A 22044-nucleotide genomic window follows, 5' to 3' on the forward strand; every position below is an offset into this window, starting at 1 on the left:
TATTCACAGCATCACCATCTACCCAGGCTTCTCAGAAACACTCAGAGCACGTAACACAAATATGTAATTATGTATGTAAGATTCTATATACACACAAATACATGTATCTGTCAAATCTAAGAGGATGCTATGTGCCAGATGCTAAGAATACTTTTTTATCTGACCCCCCCCCCAATAAAAAAGCATTGAAAAAGATCACAACTCCCAAGCCAAGGAGGTGAAAGAAAGAAGAATCCAGATAGGTATCAGAATAGCACTGACATGGGGAACAAAAAAAGAAGGCTCCTTTTTAAAATTTCAACATTGTTTTGAAAATTCTGGCAAAATATGAAATACAATTATAAACCTAAATAGTATTAATAAAGAAGAAAAACACTAGTTGATCCTCATTTAACTGGAAAACTAAGAATGAACTAAAAAGTACTGTATGAATGAGTATTAAGTAAAAAAACTATACATTAGATAAATACTTTTTAAAGTAATGGCATTCCTATATATAGCAATAAGCAGTTAGAAATTATCATAATAGAAATATCTTTCATAGTAACAATAAAAATGTAAAATAACTGAGAATAATCTTAAAGGAAATTTTTTTACCTATTTGTAAACTACAGAAAGTTTACACGGATGTAAAAGAATAAGTGGAAAGCTGTATCATTTCCTTGGATTGAAAATTTAAATATTAAGAAGATGTTAATTCTCCAAAAATTAATTTATAATTTTATTGAGATTCTGATAAAAAAATATCCCAATGATCTTGTTTTGTGGGGGAGGGGAGAGACAAGGAGAAGGTAATTGACAAAACATTTTCAAAATTGATCTGGATGAGTAAACACAGAGACATAAGATTAATGTCCTTATTGTAAAAACAAGGAAACTTTTTCAAAACAATGAGAAAAACACAAAATGTTTTTAGAAAAATGAAGGATAAACAAAAATAGACAGTCACAGAAGAAATATAAATGGCTAATAAACAAATGAAAAATTTCAAACTTTTTTGTAATAATATATACACTCATTTTAAAAAATGAGATATTTTTCAGTTCCCAAATTGGTGAATTTATTTAAATAATAACATACAGTGTTGGGGGGAAAAAAAAGCCCTAGGAACTCTAACATCCCTGCAATAGGATATAAACTGTTGTACCTCTTTTGAAAAGCAATTTGGTGGTAAGTATCAAAAAAATTAATAATGTTGCCAATGGTTCCATTTATAAAATACATATTAAGTAAATAAAACCATGGATGAAGAATTATGTACAAAGGTGTTCGTCTTTCAGTGAAACAGAATAGATAACTCTGAAATAAAGCTTTTATTATTGTTGGCAATAATTCTGCCAATGACTTACATGTTCGTTATTTAGTACAGCTAATTAAATTAAGGAATTTCCATAGAGTTGGATATTAGCATTCATTCCAATTAATTATTTGAATAGTTTTCCAGGATATGTGAAATACACATGGTATAATGTTGACTGGGGAAAAGGCAGAGGATAAATAAATACATATTGACAGAAATAAGACAGAAACTAAATTACCCGCAAATTTCATAATTACTTTTCAATTAGAAGGAACAGAAGATTTTGAGAAAGAGAGAGAGAGAGAGAGGAGGAGGGGGAAGACAACAAGGACAAGAAGAAAGTGAGACTAAGAGATTGTTAAAACATGTTAGTAAGGGAGAGTGAATATTCATACCAGATATTAAGATGTATCATAAGATTACAGTAATTTAAATGGCATGTTACTAAAAATAGACACAGCTTGCTGAAACAGGATAACTCTGAAATAGGGTTATCCTATTTCAATAACTTATAATAATGTGTCTTTAAGAAGACTTGACAAATCAAAAGAGAATGGAAGACTATTCAACAGAGAACTGGTAAAGAATCTGGAAATAATTTTGAATACATCACCACTCTACAACTTCATACCAAAAAACAAAAAAGCTAATGATGAATTTTAAAGTTACATATAAAAGTTTCAAACTAGAGAACAATTTCAAGAAAATAAAAACTCAAATTCTTGAGCAGGAGAACTCTTTCTAAGTTTAATGTAGTAATGGGAGAAATCATAAAGAATAAAACCAATAGCTTTGGGCTTCCCTGGTGGCACAGTGGTTAAGAATCCGCCTGCCAATGCAGGGGACACGGGTTCGAGCCCTGGTCCAGGAAGATCCCACATGCCGCGGAGCAACTAAGCCCGTGCGCCACAACTATTGAGCCTGCACTCTAGAGCCTGCGAGCCACAGCTGCTGAGCCCGCGTGCCTAGAGCCCATGCTCCACAAGAGAAGCCACTGCAATGAGATGCCCACGCACTACAACCAAGAGTAGCCTCCACTCACCATAATCAGAGTATGCCCGTGTGCAGCAACGAAGACCCAAAGCAACCAAAAGTAAAAATAAATAAAATTAAAAGAAAAAAACCAATAACTTTTCCTATAAAACAATTTTAAACTCAGTAAGCAAAAAAAAAAAATTTATAATCAAAATTGAGAAGCAAAATACAAACTAAATAAAATAAAAATAAATACAGTTTTTAAATAGAGAATAATTGAGACATAGCTGCTGAGTAGCAGACTTTTAAAGACAGGAGCAGGCTCTGCTTCTTCAACTTCCACTGTTGTCTGCTTTTGTATTTTTAAATAATGCCTGCTCCTATCTTCTGCCTTTATCAGTTTCCTTCTGCTGGTACACATTGTGTGATGGTCATAGCCTTATTGTTTTACAATCATTAGCCAACTGCAGGCAATTCACATTCCCAGTCTCTCTGCCCATCAAGAGCCACTTCCCTAATGAGTCAAGTTTGGGGCCTCCTTCAGCACTGAGCTAGATTTCAAGAGAAATGACAGCTCAGCCTTCCTCATCAAGAAGCTTCGTCTACCTCCCCTAGTGGGGAGACAGGCAAGATTTACCATCTAGGAAAGATGCTCAAGACTTGTCCTTGCTCCAGGGTCCCTCTGGATTCCTGTGCTTTTGTCGTTTCACTGCTTTGTTACTTTTATTATCCAAGGGGGGTTGTTTAGTGGGATGGTGCTATCAAGGTACTGCCTACAGGGACAGATTGATATGTCTGGGCTTGGGACCAAGAACTTGCTTCTGGTTTTGCTTTCATCAGGAAGCTCGGAGCCACACAAGCTGCTCACTTCTAAGGAGCACTGGGTGAGCTCACCTCCCCCCGACATGATCGCTGCTGCACCAGCCACCTGCCCCTTCTCCTCCTATCTACTGCCTCAAGGGTTAAATTATTTTTCAGAATTCAGGAGATTTTGGAAAGCTGCCTCACACCTTTTTTGGATTGATGGGAAAGGAGGTAGGATGATAGATAGCTCCACAGAGGATGCCTGTGGGGGCAAAGCTTTCGACCTCTGTGTGAGTGTTCCTCTCAAGGAAGCATTCGTATCTTCACTTTCAGCACTGCTGTGAGGACCAGATGCTACAAGGGCAATGCCCACCCTCTAGGAACACAAGTGCTATGAAAGCAGAGACTGATAATGAAGGTGATGATGGAAGGTTTTCTAATTATAGCTCACATCTTGTAAGTTACAAATGTCTTGCCTTTGGGAGATGAGGTTCTCAGAGAGGAAACTGAGCTGTAGGGGCTCAAGAAGCAGACACTTTAATAAAACCAGACATCCACCACTGCCTCCCATAGTATGGGCTTTCTTCCTTGTGATATTGGACTTTTCCGGTGAGCTCACCCCTGATAACCTAGGGATGAGATTCTCTTTCTGCCCACAAGAGCTGCTGTGTATGACAGATGCACGTCCCAGTAATTAAGTATCAATAGGTGTGGCAGTAATGTTATGAACAGGGCAGGCTATTCAGGGACAACTGGACAACTGGACTCAACCTGTTCCTTCAACTCCTTTTCCATTTATAAATTTCCCGAGTACAATTTTCTAATCTCCTTATTTTTATTCCAGACTTGCCTTTCTTTGTATGTATTCAGTTTTCATTCATTCAAGGGGAAAGTACAGTAGTTCAAGTAGAAAGAACAGTAGTTCACTTTCCCCTTGAATGAATGAAAACTGCATGAACAAAAGTGAACTTACATGCCATATGTATGTGTATATATATATATATATACACACACACATATATATATATACATATATGTAATTATGTCTATAGATAGATAGATATTTGTATAGAGATTATAAAATGGTATTAGGTCCTTAACCTACACTGTGTCAATTTATCCCCACGACAGCATTGTGCAGTGTCATTCTTAGACCGGGTTTCACATATGAGAATATTGCCATAAGAAGAGGTTAAATAGCTTAGTCTAATTCTCAACAAGAGGAATTGGCTGAGCTGACGCATTTTCCCCTTCAGCGGAGCTCAACAAAAAGAGTAAACTATGGTGTACTCATCTGGGAGGGGCCAGGCTGGGAGGGGCCCAAGCTCTAGGGTTGTGGACACCTGGGCCACCACTTGAACCGTCCTCCTGACTCCTCTAACCTCCCCAGTTAGGGCCAGGGCTCAAGCTTTTTTCTATTCCAAGTTGCCACTGCAGTTTTCACCTTCTTCTCCCTCTACTTCTGGCCAGACTTTGGTGGTCTTAGTGAGAAAGGGAAGAAAAAGAAGGAAAAAGCCCAATTTCATAGCGTCACCCTCAAGGGCCTATAGCGAAGGCCACACATTCTACTACTAGCAGTTGTGCTTCTTGGAGCCGATGGGCCACCCTCAGTTAAGATACAAATGAACTGAAAAAAGTTACTCACTGACCAATGATATGCTAGCTTATTAAATACGTCCAGAACACAGGGCAGTGCCCACATAGTGAATAACAATAACAGTGATTATTATACTAAGAGCTAACAGTGTATACTGAGCACTGTCAACTGACCAGGCAGTCACTGAGAAATCAACATGCATTGTCTCCATTCATTCTCAAAAAACTCTCACTCACAATGGAGCTGAGGCTGGGAGAGTGAAGCCACTTTCCTGAGGTCACTAAGGATGTGCGGGCCCAGGGACTCTATCTACTGCAGGTTGTCTGCCTGGGAACCTCAGGGTAACAGACTATAGGAGCCACGTGGTGGGCATAGGAGAAGCACCTGGTAGCCGCTAGGAGCCAGCGGGAACTGAAAGCGAATGCCACTGACAGAATGTTGAGTAGGAAAAAAATTAAGTTCCAGGGGACTACTTGTAGCAGGATATGCTTTTTACAAAGTTCCAGAGCACGAAACCTCAACAATATGCTATTATTAATGATAACATTAATTTAAAAACCAAGGGAATAAATTCCAGGTAGTGGCTAGCTCTGGGGCTGGCGGGGCACAGGATAAGGGAGGGACACATAGATACAGGCAAATTATTGCTAATTTTTCCAGTTCTCGGATTGGCTGATAGGTTGACCAGGGTTCGTTGTATTATTTAAAAGTGTGTTCAATAAAAAAAGAAAAAAATGTAACAAAAAAGCCAGGTATAAGGAGTTTGTCTTGAACCACGATTATGAAAAAAAATCTACTTTTGTGTATGTAAGGACCAGATATTTTTTATAAAGGATGGAGGAATAATAAATAAACAGCCAAGTACTCATATTCAAGGTTGAGAAATAAAGCACTGCGAATATATAGCTGAAGCCACCTGTGTCCCCATCCCCAATTTCACTTCCGTCCTTAGTCCCCAGAGGACATTGTTTTCCAGATTGTTTTCTATTCCCTTACTTCTTAAAAACTTCTGAGCATCCTGAAAAACAGGGAGTGTTTTTTGCATAATTTAAAACTTTAGAGAAGTGGTATTTATTATGCTTTGTATCACAGCCTATCTCGGGCTTTATTTACCCAGCACTGTGTTTTGGCATCAGATCCAGTGTCCTCATTTTCACATTGGTATAGTACTATATTATTATATGAAATTAATTTTGTTATATGAACATGGCACAATTTATCCACTTTCTTGGTGAAGAAAATTTCATTGTTTATAATATTTTGCTGTTACAAACAATGCTGCCCTCGACATACTTATCTCCCCGTGCACCTGCACGTGGGCAAGAGTCTCTCTAGATAACAAGTAGGCATGGGATTGCAAGGTAGATGGAGGACACGCACACCTTGAGCTTTGCCAGGTAATGCCAAATTGTTTCCTAAGGCGTTTATGACAATCTACATGTCCACCAGTGACGAGTGAGAGTTCCCATTGCACCACATTCTCACCACCACTTGTTATCAACCAATGTTTTTCTTTTTGGCCATTTTGGTGGGTGTGAAGTTCTATCTAATTGTGGTTTGGCATTTCTCTAACTACTGATGAGGTTCAACATTTTTTCTTGTGTTTATAGGGTAGAAGTCACGTAGCCTCTTTTGGAAAAGGAATCTGCCTTCTGCTAATATATTTTTTTCTGTTGGAATGTTTGTCTTTTTCTTACAGATGTGCAGGTATTAATTTTATAGTTTGGACGCTCTTTGGTTGGTTTTATGTATTGCAAATATCTTTTCACTATCTTTTGTATCTTCAGTTGAATAACAGTGACTTAGGTTTACTATTGCCAAATGTATTTCATTTGCCATTTGTTCTTTTGGTGTCTTATTGAAGGAATTCTTCCTGACCTTGTTGTAATATATATATGCATTCTCTGTTACAACCTCTGTATATATCAGGTTTCCACATGTCCTGACTATTTTACTGGGTCACTGTTCTCTTGATCTATCTCTATGCTAAACCTCACCACCTTAACCACTGCAACTTGATAATGACTTCTACTATGGCAAGTTCCCTTCACCTAGTTGTTGCTCTTGCTGTTGATATTGTCTTCTTTTATTCTCCTCCTTCTCCCTTCCTCCTCCTTCTTTTTTTTTTTTGGTGGTACACGGGCCTCTCACTGTTGTGGCCTCTCCTCTTGCAGCGCACAGGCTCCGGACGCGCAGGCTCAGCGGCCATGGCTCACGGGCCTAGCCTCTCCGCGGCATGCGGGATCTTCCCGGACCGGGGCATGAACCCGTGTCCCCTGCATCGGCAGGCGGACTCTCAACCACTGCGCCACCAGGGAAGCCCTCCTCCTCCTTCTAATCCTCCTGTGCCTTCCTCTCTTTTTCTTTCTTCTTCTGGGATACCTTAGCTACTCTTGGACTATTTATTGTTCTACGTACATTTTAGAATCACCATGTTAATTTCCATGGAAAACCCCGTTCAGATTTTAATTTAAATTCTATCTATTATTGAATCTGGCAATTACGCTATAAAGAATTCACATCTTTGTGACATGAAATCTTTCCATAACTGAACATGGTATGTCTCTCCCACTTATTTAGAACTTCTTTAATGTCTTTCCATTAAGTTGTGTTACTTTTCATCTAAAGGTCTGTACATCTTTTGTCAGATTTATCCCTATGTTTCTATTTTTTGTAAATGATTTATTTTTTTTTAATTCTCTCTTGTAACTCGTTGTTGTTAGTATATGGACATGCTGCATCATTACTTGGTTCCTTTATTTAAAAGATAGATTTCCCAACTCTTCACGACTGCGAGCTAGAGTTAGATGTGTCAACATGCACTCAATAAGTTAAATATTCAGGGCTGACATTTGGTTGTACACAATACCATGGCTGTACTAATTACTAAAATATTGAAATATTTCCACAAAGGAACCCCTGACTTCCCCACCAGCACCCTGGTGATCCTGACCTCTCCCCCTCAACAGACCCAGACCTTCCCAACTTCCAGACACTACTAATGAGGTTTAACATCTTTTCTTATATTTTTAGGACATGCTTGTAGCCTCTTTTATAAAAGGAATTTTTGGGTCTTTTGCTTATTTTTTTCTATTGGAATTTTTTTCTTATTAATATACAGGCATTAGTTATATATTTTGGACGCTCTTTTGTGGGTTTTATTATTGTAATATCCTTCACTGTCTTTTGTATCTCTACAAAAAAGGGCCTTAGGTCTTGCTTCACTGAGAAGACAGACGTCTGTTCTGAATGCTCCATTCCCATGCCATGTGAGTTGTTAAATATTTTGAAAGTTGCCTCTTATGCTCATATGCCAGTGCTAACTTAACACCAAGGGTGAAATATTAATCTGAGTGGTTTCTCAACGAGGGGTGCAGAGAGCACAGAAAGAGGTGATCGGCTCTGGGGTTCAAGTAGGGAGTCAGGAGATTTGAGCTGTAGCCAAGGAGATTGGAGCCAGCACCCACCTCTGACAATCCCCACTTGAAACCCTGCAGCTCACCACGCTCCTCCCCTTGGAGTTCCCATAGGCACCTCGACCACATGTTTCAGACTTTAAATGCTAAGTCTGCTCTCTTCCCGACTCCGCTGATTGGTGGAACAGTGTCTCCAACCATCTTGTCCCCTACAGTAGAAAATTCAGAATTATCCTAGACTCCATCTTACCCTTATTATTGCTTACCAAGATCTGTCAATTCTATGTCATTAAAAAAGAAAAAAATCTCTTGAATATGACTTTTTCCCAGCCCAATTACCCCAACTCCTACATTTTTGAAGTTTCCTAATCAGTCTCTTGGCCTCCAGCCTCTTTTGCTTCTCCAGCCCCTCCCCTGCACCGCTACCAGCATTAGCAGTCCCACCTGGCCCATTAGCCTACTCTGTTTCCTCGTCTGTGGAGGGGAGTATATGGGAGCCATCTGCCTTGGCAGGAGAGAGTATTTTGTCACTGATGCTGATGAGAATGGTGAGAATATAAAGCAGATTGACTTTGAGTTGGTTTTATTGTTGTGTTTAAATTCCCTATAGGCAAATACACCCCTTTTTGCCTACACCTGGCCAGCTGTCATCCCCTTCTCCTTGGCATGACACTGGAGACATGATCTGCCTCACAGAGCTGCTGCGAAGGTTAAATGAAACAATACTCGCTGGGAACGTAGCCCAGGCCCCTGCCCATGGTGAGTGCTCAGTCAATGTTAACAGTTATCTGCAGTAACATTATAATTGGTTCCTTATCTCCTCCATGATTCCTGTTTCTGCAAAGCCCTCTGTGCCTGGCCTCAGTCACTCCCTTCCACCCTCCTGAACCCAGTACTCTAGGTAGCAAACTGTTTTCTCTGCCTTCACCACACCAAGTTTTTCCATGTTCCCCAGCCTTTGCAAGTGCCCTTTACTCAGCTTGGAATGGCCTCCTTCTTCTCTGTAGATTCGTCATTGAAGGTCCAGCTCACAGTCTGCTTTCTGTGACATCTTCCTCATAGTATCCAGGCAAAAAGGATGCCTCGTCCCACTGTGCACCCAGGGCCCTCTGCTCCTATCTCCTCTTTAAGGCCGGCCTGGGCTGGAGCTCCTGGAAGGGAGAGACTGTATGTGCTCATCTTGGTGATCAAGTTTGTAACCACAGTCACCAAAATTGTGCCATAATACCGGTTCAATACTTGTGGAGGTTCTGCTTGTTTTGTTTGGTTTTACTGGACGGAATGAACAAATGAATGAATGAATGAAAATGGTTTTGACTTCTTCCTAGACCTAGCAGAAAGTTTGGGTAGTGACAGTTTTGGTCATTTGGGGCAAGCTGATATTGGGCTCTTCTTTCCATGCCCCAAGAAAAATATTCCCAAGTAATAGAGAACCTGTCATCCTAAGGAACTGAACTCAGCAACTAAAGGAAAGACTGTATCTAAGAGAAGGGAGAACGTGAAGCAGGTCAACTCTGTCTTCGCAGCTGTCCCTGAGAGGGCGCTGTTCCCAAATCAAACCTCCAGTGGCCGGGAATGAAATACCAGACCATTCCCACCGGGCTCAGCATCCCTCCCTTTCCAGGCAGCAAGCGGTCGCGGGTCCCTAGTGGGGCGACTGCCCATAAACATGGCGGCGCCCTGCTCAGCTTCTCCCCGCCGGGGCCGCAGGGCCACGCCAGCCTTGCCAGTACTCGGGGACTTCCTCCGCGAGCCGGCTTCCTGCACGGCTGGCATTAAAACAGGCGCCTGGGGCTGCGGGCTGCGGCTGCAGATGCTGAGCTGTCCGCTGGCTGGGCAGCGCCCCCTCCTCCCCTGAGCCTCCCAGGCGGGCGGGAGAAGAGCCAAACCATCCCTAAACTGCACCCGAGCCAAAGCGGGAGAGAGCTGGGGGAGACCGGGGACCCCGGCATCTGACATTTTAATTGCAGGTTTGACTTTTTTCCCAAGAGCGCAGCCCTCCCGCCCAGCCCAGATATTTTATCTCCCTCCGGCCTTGGTTGCTGGATGAAGCCGGGCCTGGGCTTGGTCCCAGGAGCAGGGGAAGAGCGCGTTCGCGGCCCCGCGCAGTCGCCCCAGGGACCCCCGAGCCCTGCGCCCCGGCCATGGTGTGGCTGAGCCCCGCGCTCCGGTGAGGCGGCGGCGCAGCTGGGAGCCCGACGGACCCGCCCTGCAGGACGCCTTCCCCAAGGAACGGGGGTCGCCGGACTCCGCGCCCTCCTGCTGGGACTGCGCACCGGGCCCGAGAGGGCGAGCGGTGGCCGCGATGTTCAGCTGGCTGCGTTCCGATGACCGCCGCAGGAAGGACCCCGAGGTCTTCCAGACGGTGAGCGAGGGTCTCAAGAAACTCTACAGGACCAAGTTGCTGCCCCTGGAAGAGCACTACCGCTTCCACGAGTTTCACTCCCCCGCCCTGGAGGATGCTGATTTCGACAACAAGCCCATGGTCCTGCTGGTGGGCCAGTACTCCACCGGGAAGACTACCTTCATCAGGTGAGCCGGCCAGGGCCCCCGCAGCCCACCCAGCCGCCCAGCGCTTAGGCCCTGCGCTCACTCCCGATGTCCCCTCCTGCGTGGACCCAAGTGGGAAGTCTTCATCAGAAGGCTCTGAAAAAATCCTTCCGTGCGGGTATCCAAAGCTTACCCCACAATTGCATTGGATGGTCCCCTGCTCTATCCTACCTAGTGCCTCTCCACTGCACTTAGCCCTTGGCTTTGGTGGTCAGTTTGAAGTGTTAAAATTCAGAGCCATCCCTATTCTTCCCATTTTATGGATGGTAAAACTGAAACCCAGGAAGCCCAAGTGAGAAAGCTCCTGGTCGCAAGAGTACCTTAGGCTGGTGGGGTTGTCTTACCCCCTGTCCTTGTAGGGACATACCCTTGATGGGCAGGACCACTTCCCTTGCCTTCTAAAGGCTTCAGCCACTCATATGAGGTCTTTACAGTTGCAGCTGATGGAGGTGGGCTTGGGAGCCTGTGGCCCTCTGTCTGGTAGTTCCACGTGTCCTTCTTTTATCCGTTTCCTTCACTGAGCAGAGCTCCTACAGATATCTCTTGGAGACTGGCGACAAACAGTGTCCAGGAGCAGGATGCATTTTTCTTTTCCGTTGATCTTAATGGCTCAGTAATCATATTAAAGTCTTTTGGAGGTGGAAGGGATATTGGCCATGGTCTCATCCAGCCCCTTGACTTGGCAGGTGAGGTAACTGAAGCATAGAGAAGTTAAATACATTGCTCAAAGCCATGTAACAGGGTGGGAGGCTGACCTGGGATGCAGGTCCTGGATGCATGGGAGGAGATGGTTGGCTAACTGCCTGTAACTCTGAGTGTGAGTCATCCATCGCCTTGAATTACAGAATCCCTGGGCTGGAGGGATCCTCAGGAAGTCAGCTTGTCCACGCTGCGTTCAGAGAGGTCCGTATATTGTCCACCAGAGCGACAGGACCTTTCCTATCTTTAGAAGACAGGCTTCTTTCCAGTCCACACAGCCTTCAAGGCCAGGCCATCTTCCTTGGCCTCGTTCACAGCCCTGCAAGCTGTTGAGGGTGCTCGCGGCCGTCTGTGTTGAGAGTCAGGCGCGTACACAGTGGTGATGTGTTCTGTGTCCACCGCCCCCAGAGTCAGTGGTGCTCATCTCCTGTGGAAGGTGTCAAAGCAGGGGTGCTCTTGTTTCCATTCATTGACCAGAGCACCTGCAACATGCAAAACACTGTGGTTTGTTTGGCGAGGAAAGCAGAAAAGTTCACAGTCTGGTTCCTGATTTTCTAGATTCAAATTTGCTCCAGCTCAAAGCTTTTAACACAAGCCTTTTGGAAGCAGGGCGTGTAGCATACTAACATGTCATGTATGGAACACCAGATGAGTTTTTCCCTGTGGGGTGGACAGCCTTGGACTCAGCAGCTTTGAGAGGCTGAGTGATTTCTGAAGTTGGGTACCCAGGGGGAATGTTGGCTTTTGGATATCTTATATTGTTAGAACTACAAGGGCCCTTAATGATGAATCTAATTCTTTGCTTCTTAACTTTTCAAAAGGTCAGTACCTCCTTTGAAAATCTGATGAAATATGTGGACCCATCTTTAGAAAAATGCACATACATCCCAAATTTACATATAATTTGGGGGGTTCAAGGGCTGCCTTGGCCCTTAGGGCAAGAACCCCTGATCTAATCCATCTCCCTTATTTTGTTAAACACCCATTGCTGCCAAAGGCACTTCAGAGCTACCTGGGTTCTGTTCACCGTTTCCCTTGTACCACGCCTCCTCCACCTGGTCCGGTTTATGCCCCACGGGAAGCACAGGCCTTTTACAGGTCGCTCCTGCCCTTGCACAGCCTCCTGCAGCCCTCTGGACACACCTTGGTTATAATTCTTAGTACGTTATTTAGAGCTTCTCCTTCCTGTAGCCCAGCACTTACTACTGTGCCTTAGCTCCCTGGGGCCTTGCCTGGGGTCTCAGCTACAGGAGCTCCCAGTAGAGGTTTGCAGAATGGGAGGGGAGATGGGGAGAAGCTAGCGTCCCTGAGGGCAGGATCCTGGAGCAGCAGACATGCCTCTCGTCTGAGACACTGTCCTGGCTTTGCCTGAGTCATGCTCGCTGTTAACTGGGTCTAAGAAAGTGGCAGAGCCAACTTGCCATAGATTACTCCTTATCTGAGGGGGACAGGAAGGCCAGGAGAGGCAGATCCCTCCTCTCTCTTATTCTCCGAGTACAAGAGTTCTCCCTCCCCACTCATGTCAGTAACTGAATTTAGCTCGTGCATCAAAGGCTGTCTCCCTTTGAGGGAGAGACTACCAGCAGGGGAGGAGGGGCTGCAGCACAGGGAAGCCCTCCAAAAGCAAATTACATATTTTCCTTTCTTCTCATTAAATCCACTGAACAGCTATTTTTTAAAATTGGAAAATGCAGACAAGAATAAATTTGAGGAAGAAGAAAAAAATGCCCCATCATCCCACGACTCGGGAAACCATTTTAAATATTATATATATAGGGCTTCCCTGGTGGCGCAGTGGTTGAGAGTCCGCCTGCCGATGCAGGGGATGCGGGTTCGTGCCCCGGTCCGGGAAGATCCCACGTGCCGCGGAGCGGCTGGGCCCGTGAGCCGTGGCCGCTGAGCCTGCGCGTCCGGAGCCTGTGCTCCGCAACGGGAGAGGCCGCAACAGTGAGAGGCCCGCGTACCGCAAAAAAATATATATATATCTTTCCACCAGTATTTTTAGCTATTTTATAACACAGTTGAGATCATGCCATAATGTAATTTTGTATGTGGATTTATTTCACTCATAGCATGAGCATTTCCCGGGTAAATTAAAAATCTTTGCAAGCATTATTTTTAAGAGCCACATGTTTCACTGCATGTATATGCAGTTATTCATTTAACCAATCTACTTCTTTTGAGTGTTTGAAGTTGTTTCTAACTTTATTTTTTGCTACTGTAGAATCGCTCTGAATATCTCTGTGCATAATATTTTTCCACATATTAGACTGTTTTCTCAGAGATTCCCAGAAGTGAAATCACTAGGCCAAAGGTTGTACAGAGTTCTGGGGTTGTTTTTTTGTTTTGTTTTGTTTTGTTTTGTTTTAACATTTTCTTACTTTGTAATCTTGGTATTAAGAGTCATATTTTTGAGTTGCTTCCCAAGAGGGTAGGCTGGTACAACACCCCTCCCCCAAAGCAAAGAAAGTTCCCCTTGGGGTAGCTAAGTGCACCTGGGTGCAGAGTACAGCCTGCCTTCGCAGCTACGCCCTCTCCCATCCCTGCTTCTTGCCTTGAACACAGCGATTCAGGTCTGTGTTCCGGCCTGAACCTGTGAGGGACCTTCCCCTCGGAAGCAGACTTGCCTCTTCACTCCCCGGCTCTGAGTGTCCATCCACTTTCAGTTATATGTACTTGCCTCAGGGTCTACTTCTTGTCTCAGGAAGAACATACAGAAAAGGACATTCTTCTAACAACTAATTAATGTGCTATGACCTCTGCCTGAAATAACTTCCCTGGCCTAAGGCCCGGCAACCCAGGGTAATAAACAATAAATTGGCTGGTGGATGCTTCCTTCAACACAGGCTGCCTCTTCCAAGTACAGTAGCTCTGTGTCCTTCTGGCCTGACAGCCTTCCCTCCCTCCTCTGCTGTTTTTCTCCCTTCACTCTTCCTCCTTCTGGCCTGAAGCCTCAAGTCCCTCCTCTCTCTCACCGTTTGGCCCCCTGGTCATGGAGGTGAATAACTGGCTGCCCCAGGGACTGGAAGGCCCAGGGTCCCCAGCGTCTCAGGGGCCGCAGGGAGGCCTCGCTGGGCTGCGGCGGCACTGGGGTAGAGGGCCGGGGCACTGGGTATGGGGCCCGGGGCTGCTGGAGCTAAGCTGCCTGGCTGTCCACAGGGAGATCTGAGCTGATCTTGAGGATCACCTGTGGCTCTTCTATAGCGTGACCCGGACTCTAAACTATGAATGAGCACATGGTGGGGTGGGCCAGTCGGGGGGGCTGCTCAGCCAGCCCTTTCGACCTCCCCCACTTTTTCAGGGGGCTCTCTGCATCCTCCCCGCAAGGTGACGCAGCCTTTGCCTGTGGTTGTACCCTCTCCCATCATCTCCCTGGCATCTCTAATGCCCAGGCCTCATGGCAGCATCACCACCCAGGAAAGATGATTCTCTGGAAAGCTGAAGGGCTGGAGAAGGGGCCATCCTTCCATTCCAGGTAGGCCCACTGACCTCTGCCAGGCCCATCCTGCCAGCCACAGCCCCTGCAAGTCCTCACTCCTGTCCCCACTCCGAGGTCCATGGCTGTCCTTTTCCTGCCAGGGCTCTGATCTGCTGGTCCTTGAGTGGGACTAGCTGGAAATCCACCTGCCTCTTACAAGGCTTGAGTGTTACTCAAGGGAGCAGAGGGCCTAGGGCAGAGGCACTGGGTCCACCTGCCTGAGGTCCGGCTTAAGATCTGCCTTGAGAGTCAGGTGTGGAGGCCATTGGGAGAAGGACCTCTGGGGAAGGGCTCCATCCCACTCCCACTGACAGCAGAACGCAGCCACGGAAAGAACACAGGTGGCTCGGCAGAACCCAGGCTCCACCAGTTCCCAGCCAAGAGACCATGTTTGGAAGGTCTAACCTTTCTGGACCTCAGTGTCCTTGTCTCTAACGTGCGAATAGTGACAACTCATAGGGTCACTCAGGCCAGCCTGTCGCAGGGGTGGGCAGACAAGGCAAGGCTAGTGGGAGGCTTGACAGTCTCGCCACTGGTCTCCTTTGTGCTGGGGTCACTTTGATCCCTGGTGGAGGCTGCTGTGCCCCAGGGGCAGCGGCGACTGCTCCGTGGAGCACAGAGCTGACTCCGACCTCAACTCAGCCATTGAGTCCCCCATCTCCTACCTCACTTTGTGTCCGTGGAGTGACTTACGGTATCCCCGGAACCCCGAGAGGCTGACAGGACAAGCATTATTGTCTTGACCCCATTTTAAGGCTGAAGTACACAAGGCTTAGAGAGATCAAAGATACAGATATACATGGGAATTCCCTGGCGGTCCAGCGGTTAGGACTCCTCGCTTCCACTGCAGCGGGCATGGGTTCGATCGCTGATCAGGGAACTAAGATCCCACACGCCACATGGTGCGGCCAAAAACAAAACCAGAAACAAAACAAACCAAGATACAGATATATAACACGAGTACCTGTAACACAGGCAGAAGGTGATACATGCCTTCTGCGTCTACCTGAAGATATGCAAATTAAGAGCTATGCGGATTTTCACAGAGGCGGCGAGGGCCCTGGATTTGGAGTCCAGGTAGAAATGCGCTGAGTTCTTACAGGCAGTGATGAGACGTTTGTTTTCTCTAATTATTGTCTCTGCCAATGTGGGCGCATGTCTGGTGCAGCCTTTGCTTTTCCCAAACTCATGTATGTCATCTCAAAACCTTCACTCTAACCCTCTGAGCTAGTTAGAAACCCAGGATTAGCCCCGCTTTATAAACTGGGGAAACTGAGGCAGTGGGCTATTGAGGGACTTGTCCAAGGCCATATCTGTGATGAAGCAGATGCCCACCAAGGCGCGTTCCCTAACTGAGCCGAGGCAGAGGGTCCAGCCAGCCCAGGCCTCTGGTGGTACTTCCTGTGGCCCCGGGCCCTCTGTTCCTCGCCCTGGATGCTGCCCCAGCAGAGGGGAGGTTTGGTCCCGCTATTGCAGAGATGGGTACCCTGGAGACTGGGTTAAGATTCTTGGCTCCACGCCTTACCCTGGGTGCTTAGGTCACCAGTAATGCAAGCCACATGCTTAGATTGCCAGCCAAGCAGGACACCAAAAGATGACGGAAATGTGAGGAAAGAGTTTGCTTAAGAAAACTACAAACAAAAGTAGGCCTCATGGGTAAAATCTGAATTGCGTAGGACTTCCCTATACCCATTTTGTGGTTTAGTATTTATTTGACGTGGGATAGCAAGGAAGGGGGACCCAAAACTTTTCAGCTCTTTGGGCCTCTAAATATTTGCATTTGGCCCCGAGCTCAGGCAGCCTCCAAGTCAACTTGCATCACCTGCGAAACTGAAGTAATTCAGCCATCCCACAGTGCTCCTAGGACCGAACAAGTGGGATAATTCAGGGAAAGGTCGCAGAACAGCACCTGCCTTACAGCAGGTGCTCAGCCTCTCAGCCCCTCCTTCTTCTCTTGCTTCCCCATCTCAGCTGCTCTCACCCAGGCTTGAATTAACTTCTCTTTTTTCACACTGCCTTGGGAATGTTTTTGCCTGGCAACAGAGGCCATCTGTATCGCTCCCCATAGAGAAGCAGCCATGATATTCCTCAATAGGTTTTCCTTTCTGGACACAGTGGTGGCTTTGTTAAGGGGGCACTTGGGGCCGCAGGCCGTACCCAAACGTCCCTGAGAATTTACCCAGCCCTGGGTTCTCTGCTTGGCCTGACTGCATCCCTGGACTTGCTCTTGGCTTCACTGGACTCTGTATTTCTCCAGACTCTTGTGTGGTCGGCAAACCTGGGGTCATGTGGGTTTAGCCGAGGAGGCAGGACAGCAGTTCCAGCCACCGGGCCCTGGCTGGGCCGCCTGAGGCTGCAGCTGCAGAACATCCCAGGAAGTGGCCCCCGCTATGCTGGGGCGCATCGCCCTTTGCCTGCCAGCACAGTGCATCTCAGGGATGAAATCTGAGACGCCTGGGTCAGGAAGGTACTTCCCCACTGCTGCTTGGCCCCGTTCAGGCTGGGCATTTTCAAGGGTGCCTCAGACTGTTTGCTTCCACCCCTGTCTATTTCAGCTGTCCCTGAAGCCTTTGATGATATCCACCACCCTCCTTCTGCCTCAGAATTCGCCCATGCCACACCCCCTGCGTGGGGCTTCTCACCCAAGCGCCCACTGGGACAGGTGCTCCCTGCACATGGGCAAGCGTGGGTGGGGTTTCCAGATCACGGTGTTGATTCTCATGAAACTGCTTCAAGTCCCAAGAATATCCTTTTAGACCCAGTGGGCTTGGCACCTGCTTGGGCCACCTGATAGCAATATCTTTGCTGCCACGTCCCACCCACTGAGGCCGAAGTGTGAACCCCAAGGGCAGGTGTTTATGGAGATGAGCAGTTCCTGGGTTTGTGGGCCCTGAAGCCTAACCTTTCCCGCAAGGCCTGGCCCCGGCCGGCCTCCTGCCAAACCAGATTCTTCTGTGGCCTTCTTGTCCCACTCCTCCTTCTAGTCCCAAGGGGGTGCTCAGCCCATTTGCATTTCCTGGTCAAGGAGATACCTCAGGCAGGAAGGGAGACAGCGAATGCAGTGGTTAGGAGCGTGAGTGTTAGATTCAAATCCTAGCTCTGCTATTTACTGACTGCGTAACCTGCAGCAAATAGTTTAACCTTTATCTTCTCTTCTGTAAAATGGGATGATGATCTAGGTTCTAGGTACTGGTTTATGTGCTTAAGGTCTGTAACTTATTTAACCCTCAGAACACCCGATGAGGTGGGTTTACCCATGAGGCCCATTGGACCATAAGGGTCACAGTGCTCACATCAGCAGCAACGTGACATGAAACGAGACAATTCATGGAAAGTCTAGAACAGTGCCTGGCACATCACAGATGCTTAATAAATCACAGCAATGGTCTCCCATGTTACAGAGGAAAGTGCTGAGGTTTGCAGAGGTCAAGAACCTTCTGAAGGTTAGAGAAACCAGGTCTGCTGGCCCCAGGCCCTGAGGTTCCCTGTCTCTCGCCCGAAACCCTGAAGAAGGAGCGTCTGAGAAAGCCTGAAGCGTCGTCCAAGTGCAGCTGTGGTGATATATCCTCATCCCAATCCAGCTTTCAGAATGGTCCTCTGATGGGAGGAAATCCTGTCTTCACACCCAGAATGTGGGGCTGGGATCCTGGAGGGAGATGGGAGGCTTCCCAAGGCAACCTAAACCCCCCGGTGCAGGCGGCGTGGCCCTGGGCAGCGGCCCCTCCGCAGCAGCTCCCCTGCCAGCTCCTCGGGGAGGGAGCCCGTGGTAACCCGACTTGAACTGCCCTGCAAGCACGGAGTAAACTAACAGCTCAGGACACACAGGGATGTCGATGAGCCGGAAGAAACCCCAGCCAGTGCCCCCGGCTGCCACTCGCTGGGCAGAGCAGACCCACCTTGGGGCAGCACAGGGTGGGCAGAGAGCATTTCCTCGGGGTAGAAGACAGTTGAAGAGCAAAGGGTTTAGTGTTAGATTGATAGGGTTTGGATTCCAGCTCCGTCACGTTCAAGAGTTAACAGTGGGCGAATAGGACGGCTGTACTGAGGGAACCCTTCAAAGCCTGGGTTTTCTCAGTACAGCCGTCCCTTGGTAGTTTCCGTGGGACCTTGGTTCGAGGACCCCACCTCCCATGCAGATGCTCAAGCCCCTTATGTAAAATGGCACAGTACGGCCGGCCCTCCGGATCCGCGGGTTCCACATTCTGGGATTCAACCACGGGTCCGCCGCGGTCGGTTGTATCCTCAGATGTGGAACCCACGGATACGCAGAGCCCGACTGTACCTACCTATAGGGGTGCGGTGAAGCCAGAAAGAGATACGTTCTCAAAGTGATGAGTGCGCTGTACGGCATGGACATGCTATTGAGTGTCAGTGGTGTTATCAGGATAATGACAGGGTCTAGAGCAGGTTGTCAACCCCAGCTGCACATCAGAATCAACTGGGGAGTTCCTGAAAAGGACCGGTCGCCAGGACCCTGCCCTGAGCCGGCGGGTCACAACCTCTGGGCTGGGCCCCGGCACCGGCAGCTGGAGCTCCACGGTTGCTCACGGGCAGCCAGCTGAGGACCGCTGGTCCTGGAGGTCTCAGGCTCTCTCCCCAGCCAGCAGCCTCTGACGTGCCGTCTCTCCTCCTGAGGGCTCCTTGACTTTTCGCTCTGAGCGTGAACATTGGCCCGCAAGGTTTAGGGGGAGGGTCTTGGCACACGGTGAGGGCTCACCCAAGGGTCTGCGTTTGTTGGGCAACACACCCCTTAGCTCTTGTCCATCATGGCCCCTGGGACTCTTCTCTGGCCAGTCCCAACCCAGGGCAGTTCTGGACTCCACCACCCGCAGTCCAGCCTTAAGCTGTGTGGGCTCGAAGCTGTTCTGAGCTCCTTCCAAAGGGCCTGGTTGTCTTTCCAGCCTGTTCTCTTCATTCTGTGGCTCACCATGTGCTCTAAAGGGAGCTGTGGAGAAGGGCAGTGGCCTTGGGCTCTCACTGCCCAGGCCTGGAGCAAAGACAGGTACCTGTCCCCTGGGGCCACAGCCTGGTACCTGTGCTAGAGGGTGGGACCAAAAGTCTAGGGTGGGATGCACATGCACTTGTCATAGTGTTCCTGTCACACAGTTTGTATTATGTACGAGTTATTTCTACATTAAATGACTGACTAAGCAGATAAATAGATAAGGACCTATGGGTGGCCAGCAGAGCCTGTGGGTGGCCAGCAGAGCCTATGGGTGGCCAGCAGAGCCTGTGGGTGGCCAGCAGAGCCTGTGGGTGGCAGCAGAGCTGTGGGTGGCCAGCAGAGCCTGTGGGTGGCCAGCAGAGCTGTGGGTGGCCAGCAGAGCTATGGGTGGCCAGCAGAGCCTGTGGGTGGCCAGCAGAGCCTGTGGGTGGCCAGCAGGGCCTGTGGGTGGCCAGCAGAGCTATGGGTGGCCAGCAGAGCCTGTGGGTGGCCAGCAGAGCCTGTGGGTGGCCAGCAGGGCCTGTGGGTGGCCAGCAGAGCTATGGGTGGCCAGCAGAGCCTGTGGGTGGCCAGCAGAGCTGTGGGTGGCCAGCAGGGCCTGTGGGTGGCCAGCAGAGCCTGTGGGTGGCCAGCAGAGCCTGTGGGTGGCCAGCAGAGCTATGGGTGGCCAGCAGAGCCTGTGGGTGGCCAGCAGAGCTGTGGGTGGCCAGCAGGGCCTGTGGGTGGCCAGCAGGGCCTGTGGGTGGCCAGCAGGGCCTGTGGGTGGCCAGCAGAGCTGTGGGTGGCCAGCAGGGCCTGTGGGTGGCCAGCAGAGCTGTGGATGCTCTAATTCTAAGCAAGCCTGTGTGCAGGGACTTTGTCAGACTCCCTACAGCTGTGAAGTCTACAATATTCTGTGTGGGAATCAGTTTCAAGCCAGCCACGCTTTATTTCTGAGCCCAAACCTTGCTCTTCCCCACGCCCCCTGCCCCACACCCCCGGCACTGCTTCATGGAGGGAAAAAGATACGGACCGAGAAGGACAGATTTGTTATTTTAAGTTCAACTGAAATCCCACCTCCTCCCAAAGGTCGCTGGGTTCCCTGTCGGTGAATATCTCTCCCTGCTGTGAAATCTCCTTGCTCTGGATCTGCCCCTCTGCCATGACTCACACCGTCTGCCTTGTGGTAGGCACGCGGTGTTGATCTGTGAATAGAATCCCTGCATCATGACTGTGTTCCCTTCTGCCAGGTACCTGCTGGAACAGGATTTCCCAGGCATGAGGATTGGGCCCGAGCCGACCACGGACTCCTTCATTGCGGTGATGCAGGGAGAGATGGAGGGCATTATCCCCGGGAATGCCCTGGTGGTGGATCCTAAGAAACCTTTCAGGAAACTGAACGCCTTTGGCAATGCCTTCTTGAACAGGTGAGTGCAGAGGGAACACACACAGGCCTTGGGAGCTCTCTTTTCTTGGAGTATGAGAGGTGAAAGGGCGGGGCAGGGTCTTGGGAAACTGTGTACCTTTTCCAGACCTGGAATCTCTCTCGATTGTCCCCTTCTTGCTGGGAATGAAACCACCATTGATGAGGGATGCAGAAGCTGCAAACACTGAGCTGATTTCTCCCGATCGAGTTGGGGGAAGGGTTCAACTAGTTAAATCACATTTCTCTAATGTGTACCTCCCTCCAGTAAAAACAGAGAGGGCTACTCTGTGCAGTCCCCAGCTTCTGCCTAAACTACGGAAGGGCTTTGCATCCAACTGACAGGAGGCAAAGGACGGTTCCTCTCTGTTCCTAGACATTGATTTTACTTGGTGGCAGGAACACTGGACGTAAGGTAGAAGCCCTGGCTTTGAGCACTGACCCTCCTACTAAACTCACTCTGTGACCTTGGACAAGTCACCTCCGCTGGGACAAGTCAGCCTGCAGACACCAGGGCCATTGGGTCAGTTTGAGTGGAGGAAGCTCTTGAGACCGCTTGGCAAGCTGGCCCAGGCCTTCCCTCTATTCTGTTTAACTGGAATGCAGGCTGATCCCCTGATACGCTTCTTACGTAGATCCACACCACAACTTTGCATCTGTATCACATTTAAAAATATTTAAACTACTTTCTCTAACTGAAGGCGTTTAGAGTAAAGGTAAAGACTATGGGCTTTGGCTTCAGACCACCTTGGGTTCACATCCTACCAAATAGCACCGCGATCTTAGACAGGTTACCTGACTGGTCTGTGCCTCACTTTTCTCATCTGTAAAATAGGATAATAGTCATGTCCTCCTCCAAGGCAAGAGGACTTTGCGGA

At 48.2% G+C, this 22044-nt stretch overlaps 1 protein-coding gene across 1 annotated transcript in view; it reads left to right on the top strand.

Moving 5' to 3' along the window:
* The first annotated feature begins 9927 nt into the window (after positions 1–9927).
* Positions 9928–22044, top strand: part of EHD3 (EH domain containing 3) — a 30553-nt gene continuing 18436 nt past the window's right edge. The window contains exons 1-2 of the mRNA XM_082852292.1: positions 9928–10624; positions 20994–21170. Of these exons, the coding sequence (XP_082708418.1) occupies positions 10398–10624; positions 20994–21170 (404 nt within the window). The 5' untranslated portion in view covers positions 9928–10397. The remainder of the gene's footprint in view (positions 10625–20993; positions 21171–22044) is intronic.

The sequence above is a fragment of the Leucopleurus acutus genome (genome assembly GCF_964270905.1).
Source record: "Leucopleurus acutus genome assembly, chromosome: 12".
NCBI classification, from domain to species: domain Eukaryota; kingdom Metazoa; phylum Chordata; class Mammalia; order Artiodactyla; family Delphinidae; genus Leucopleurus; species Leucopleurus acutus.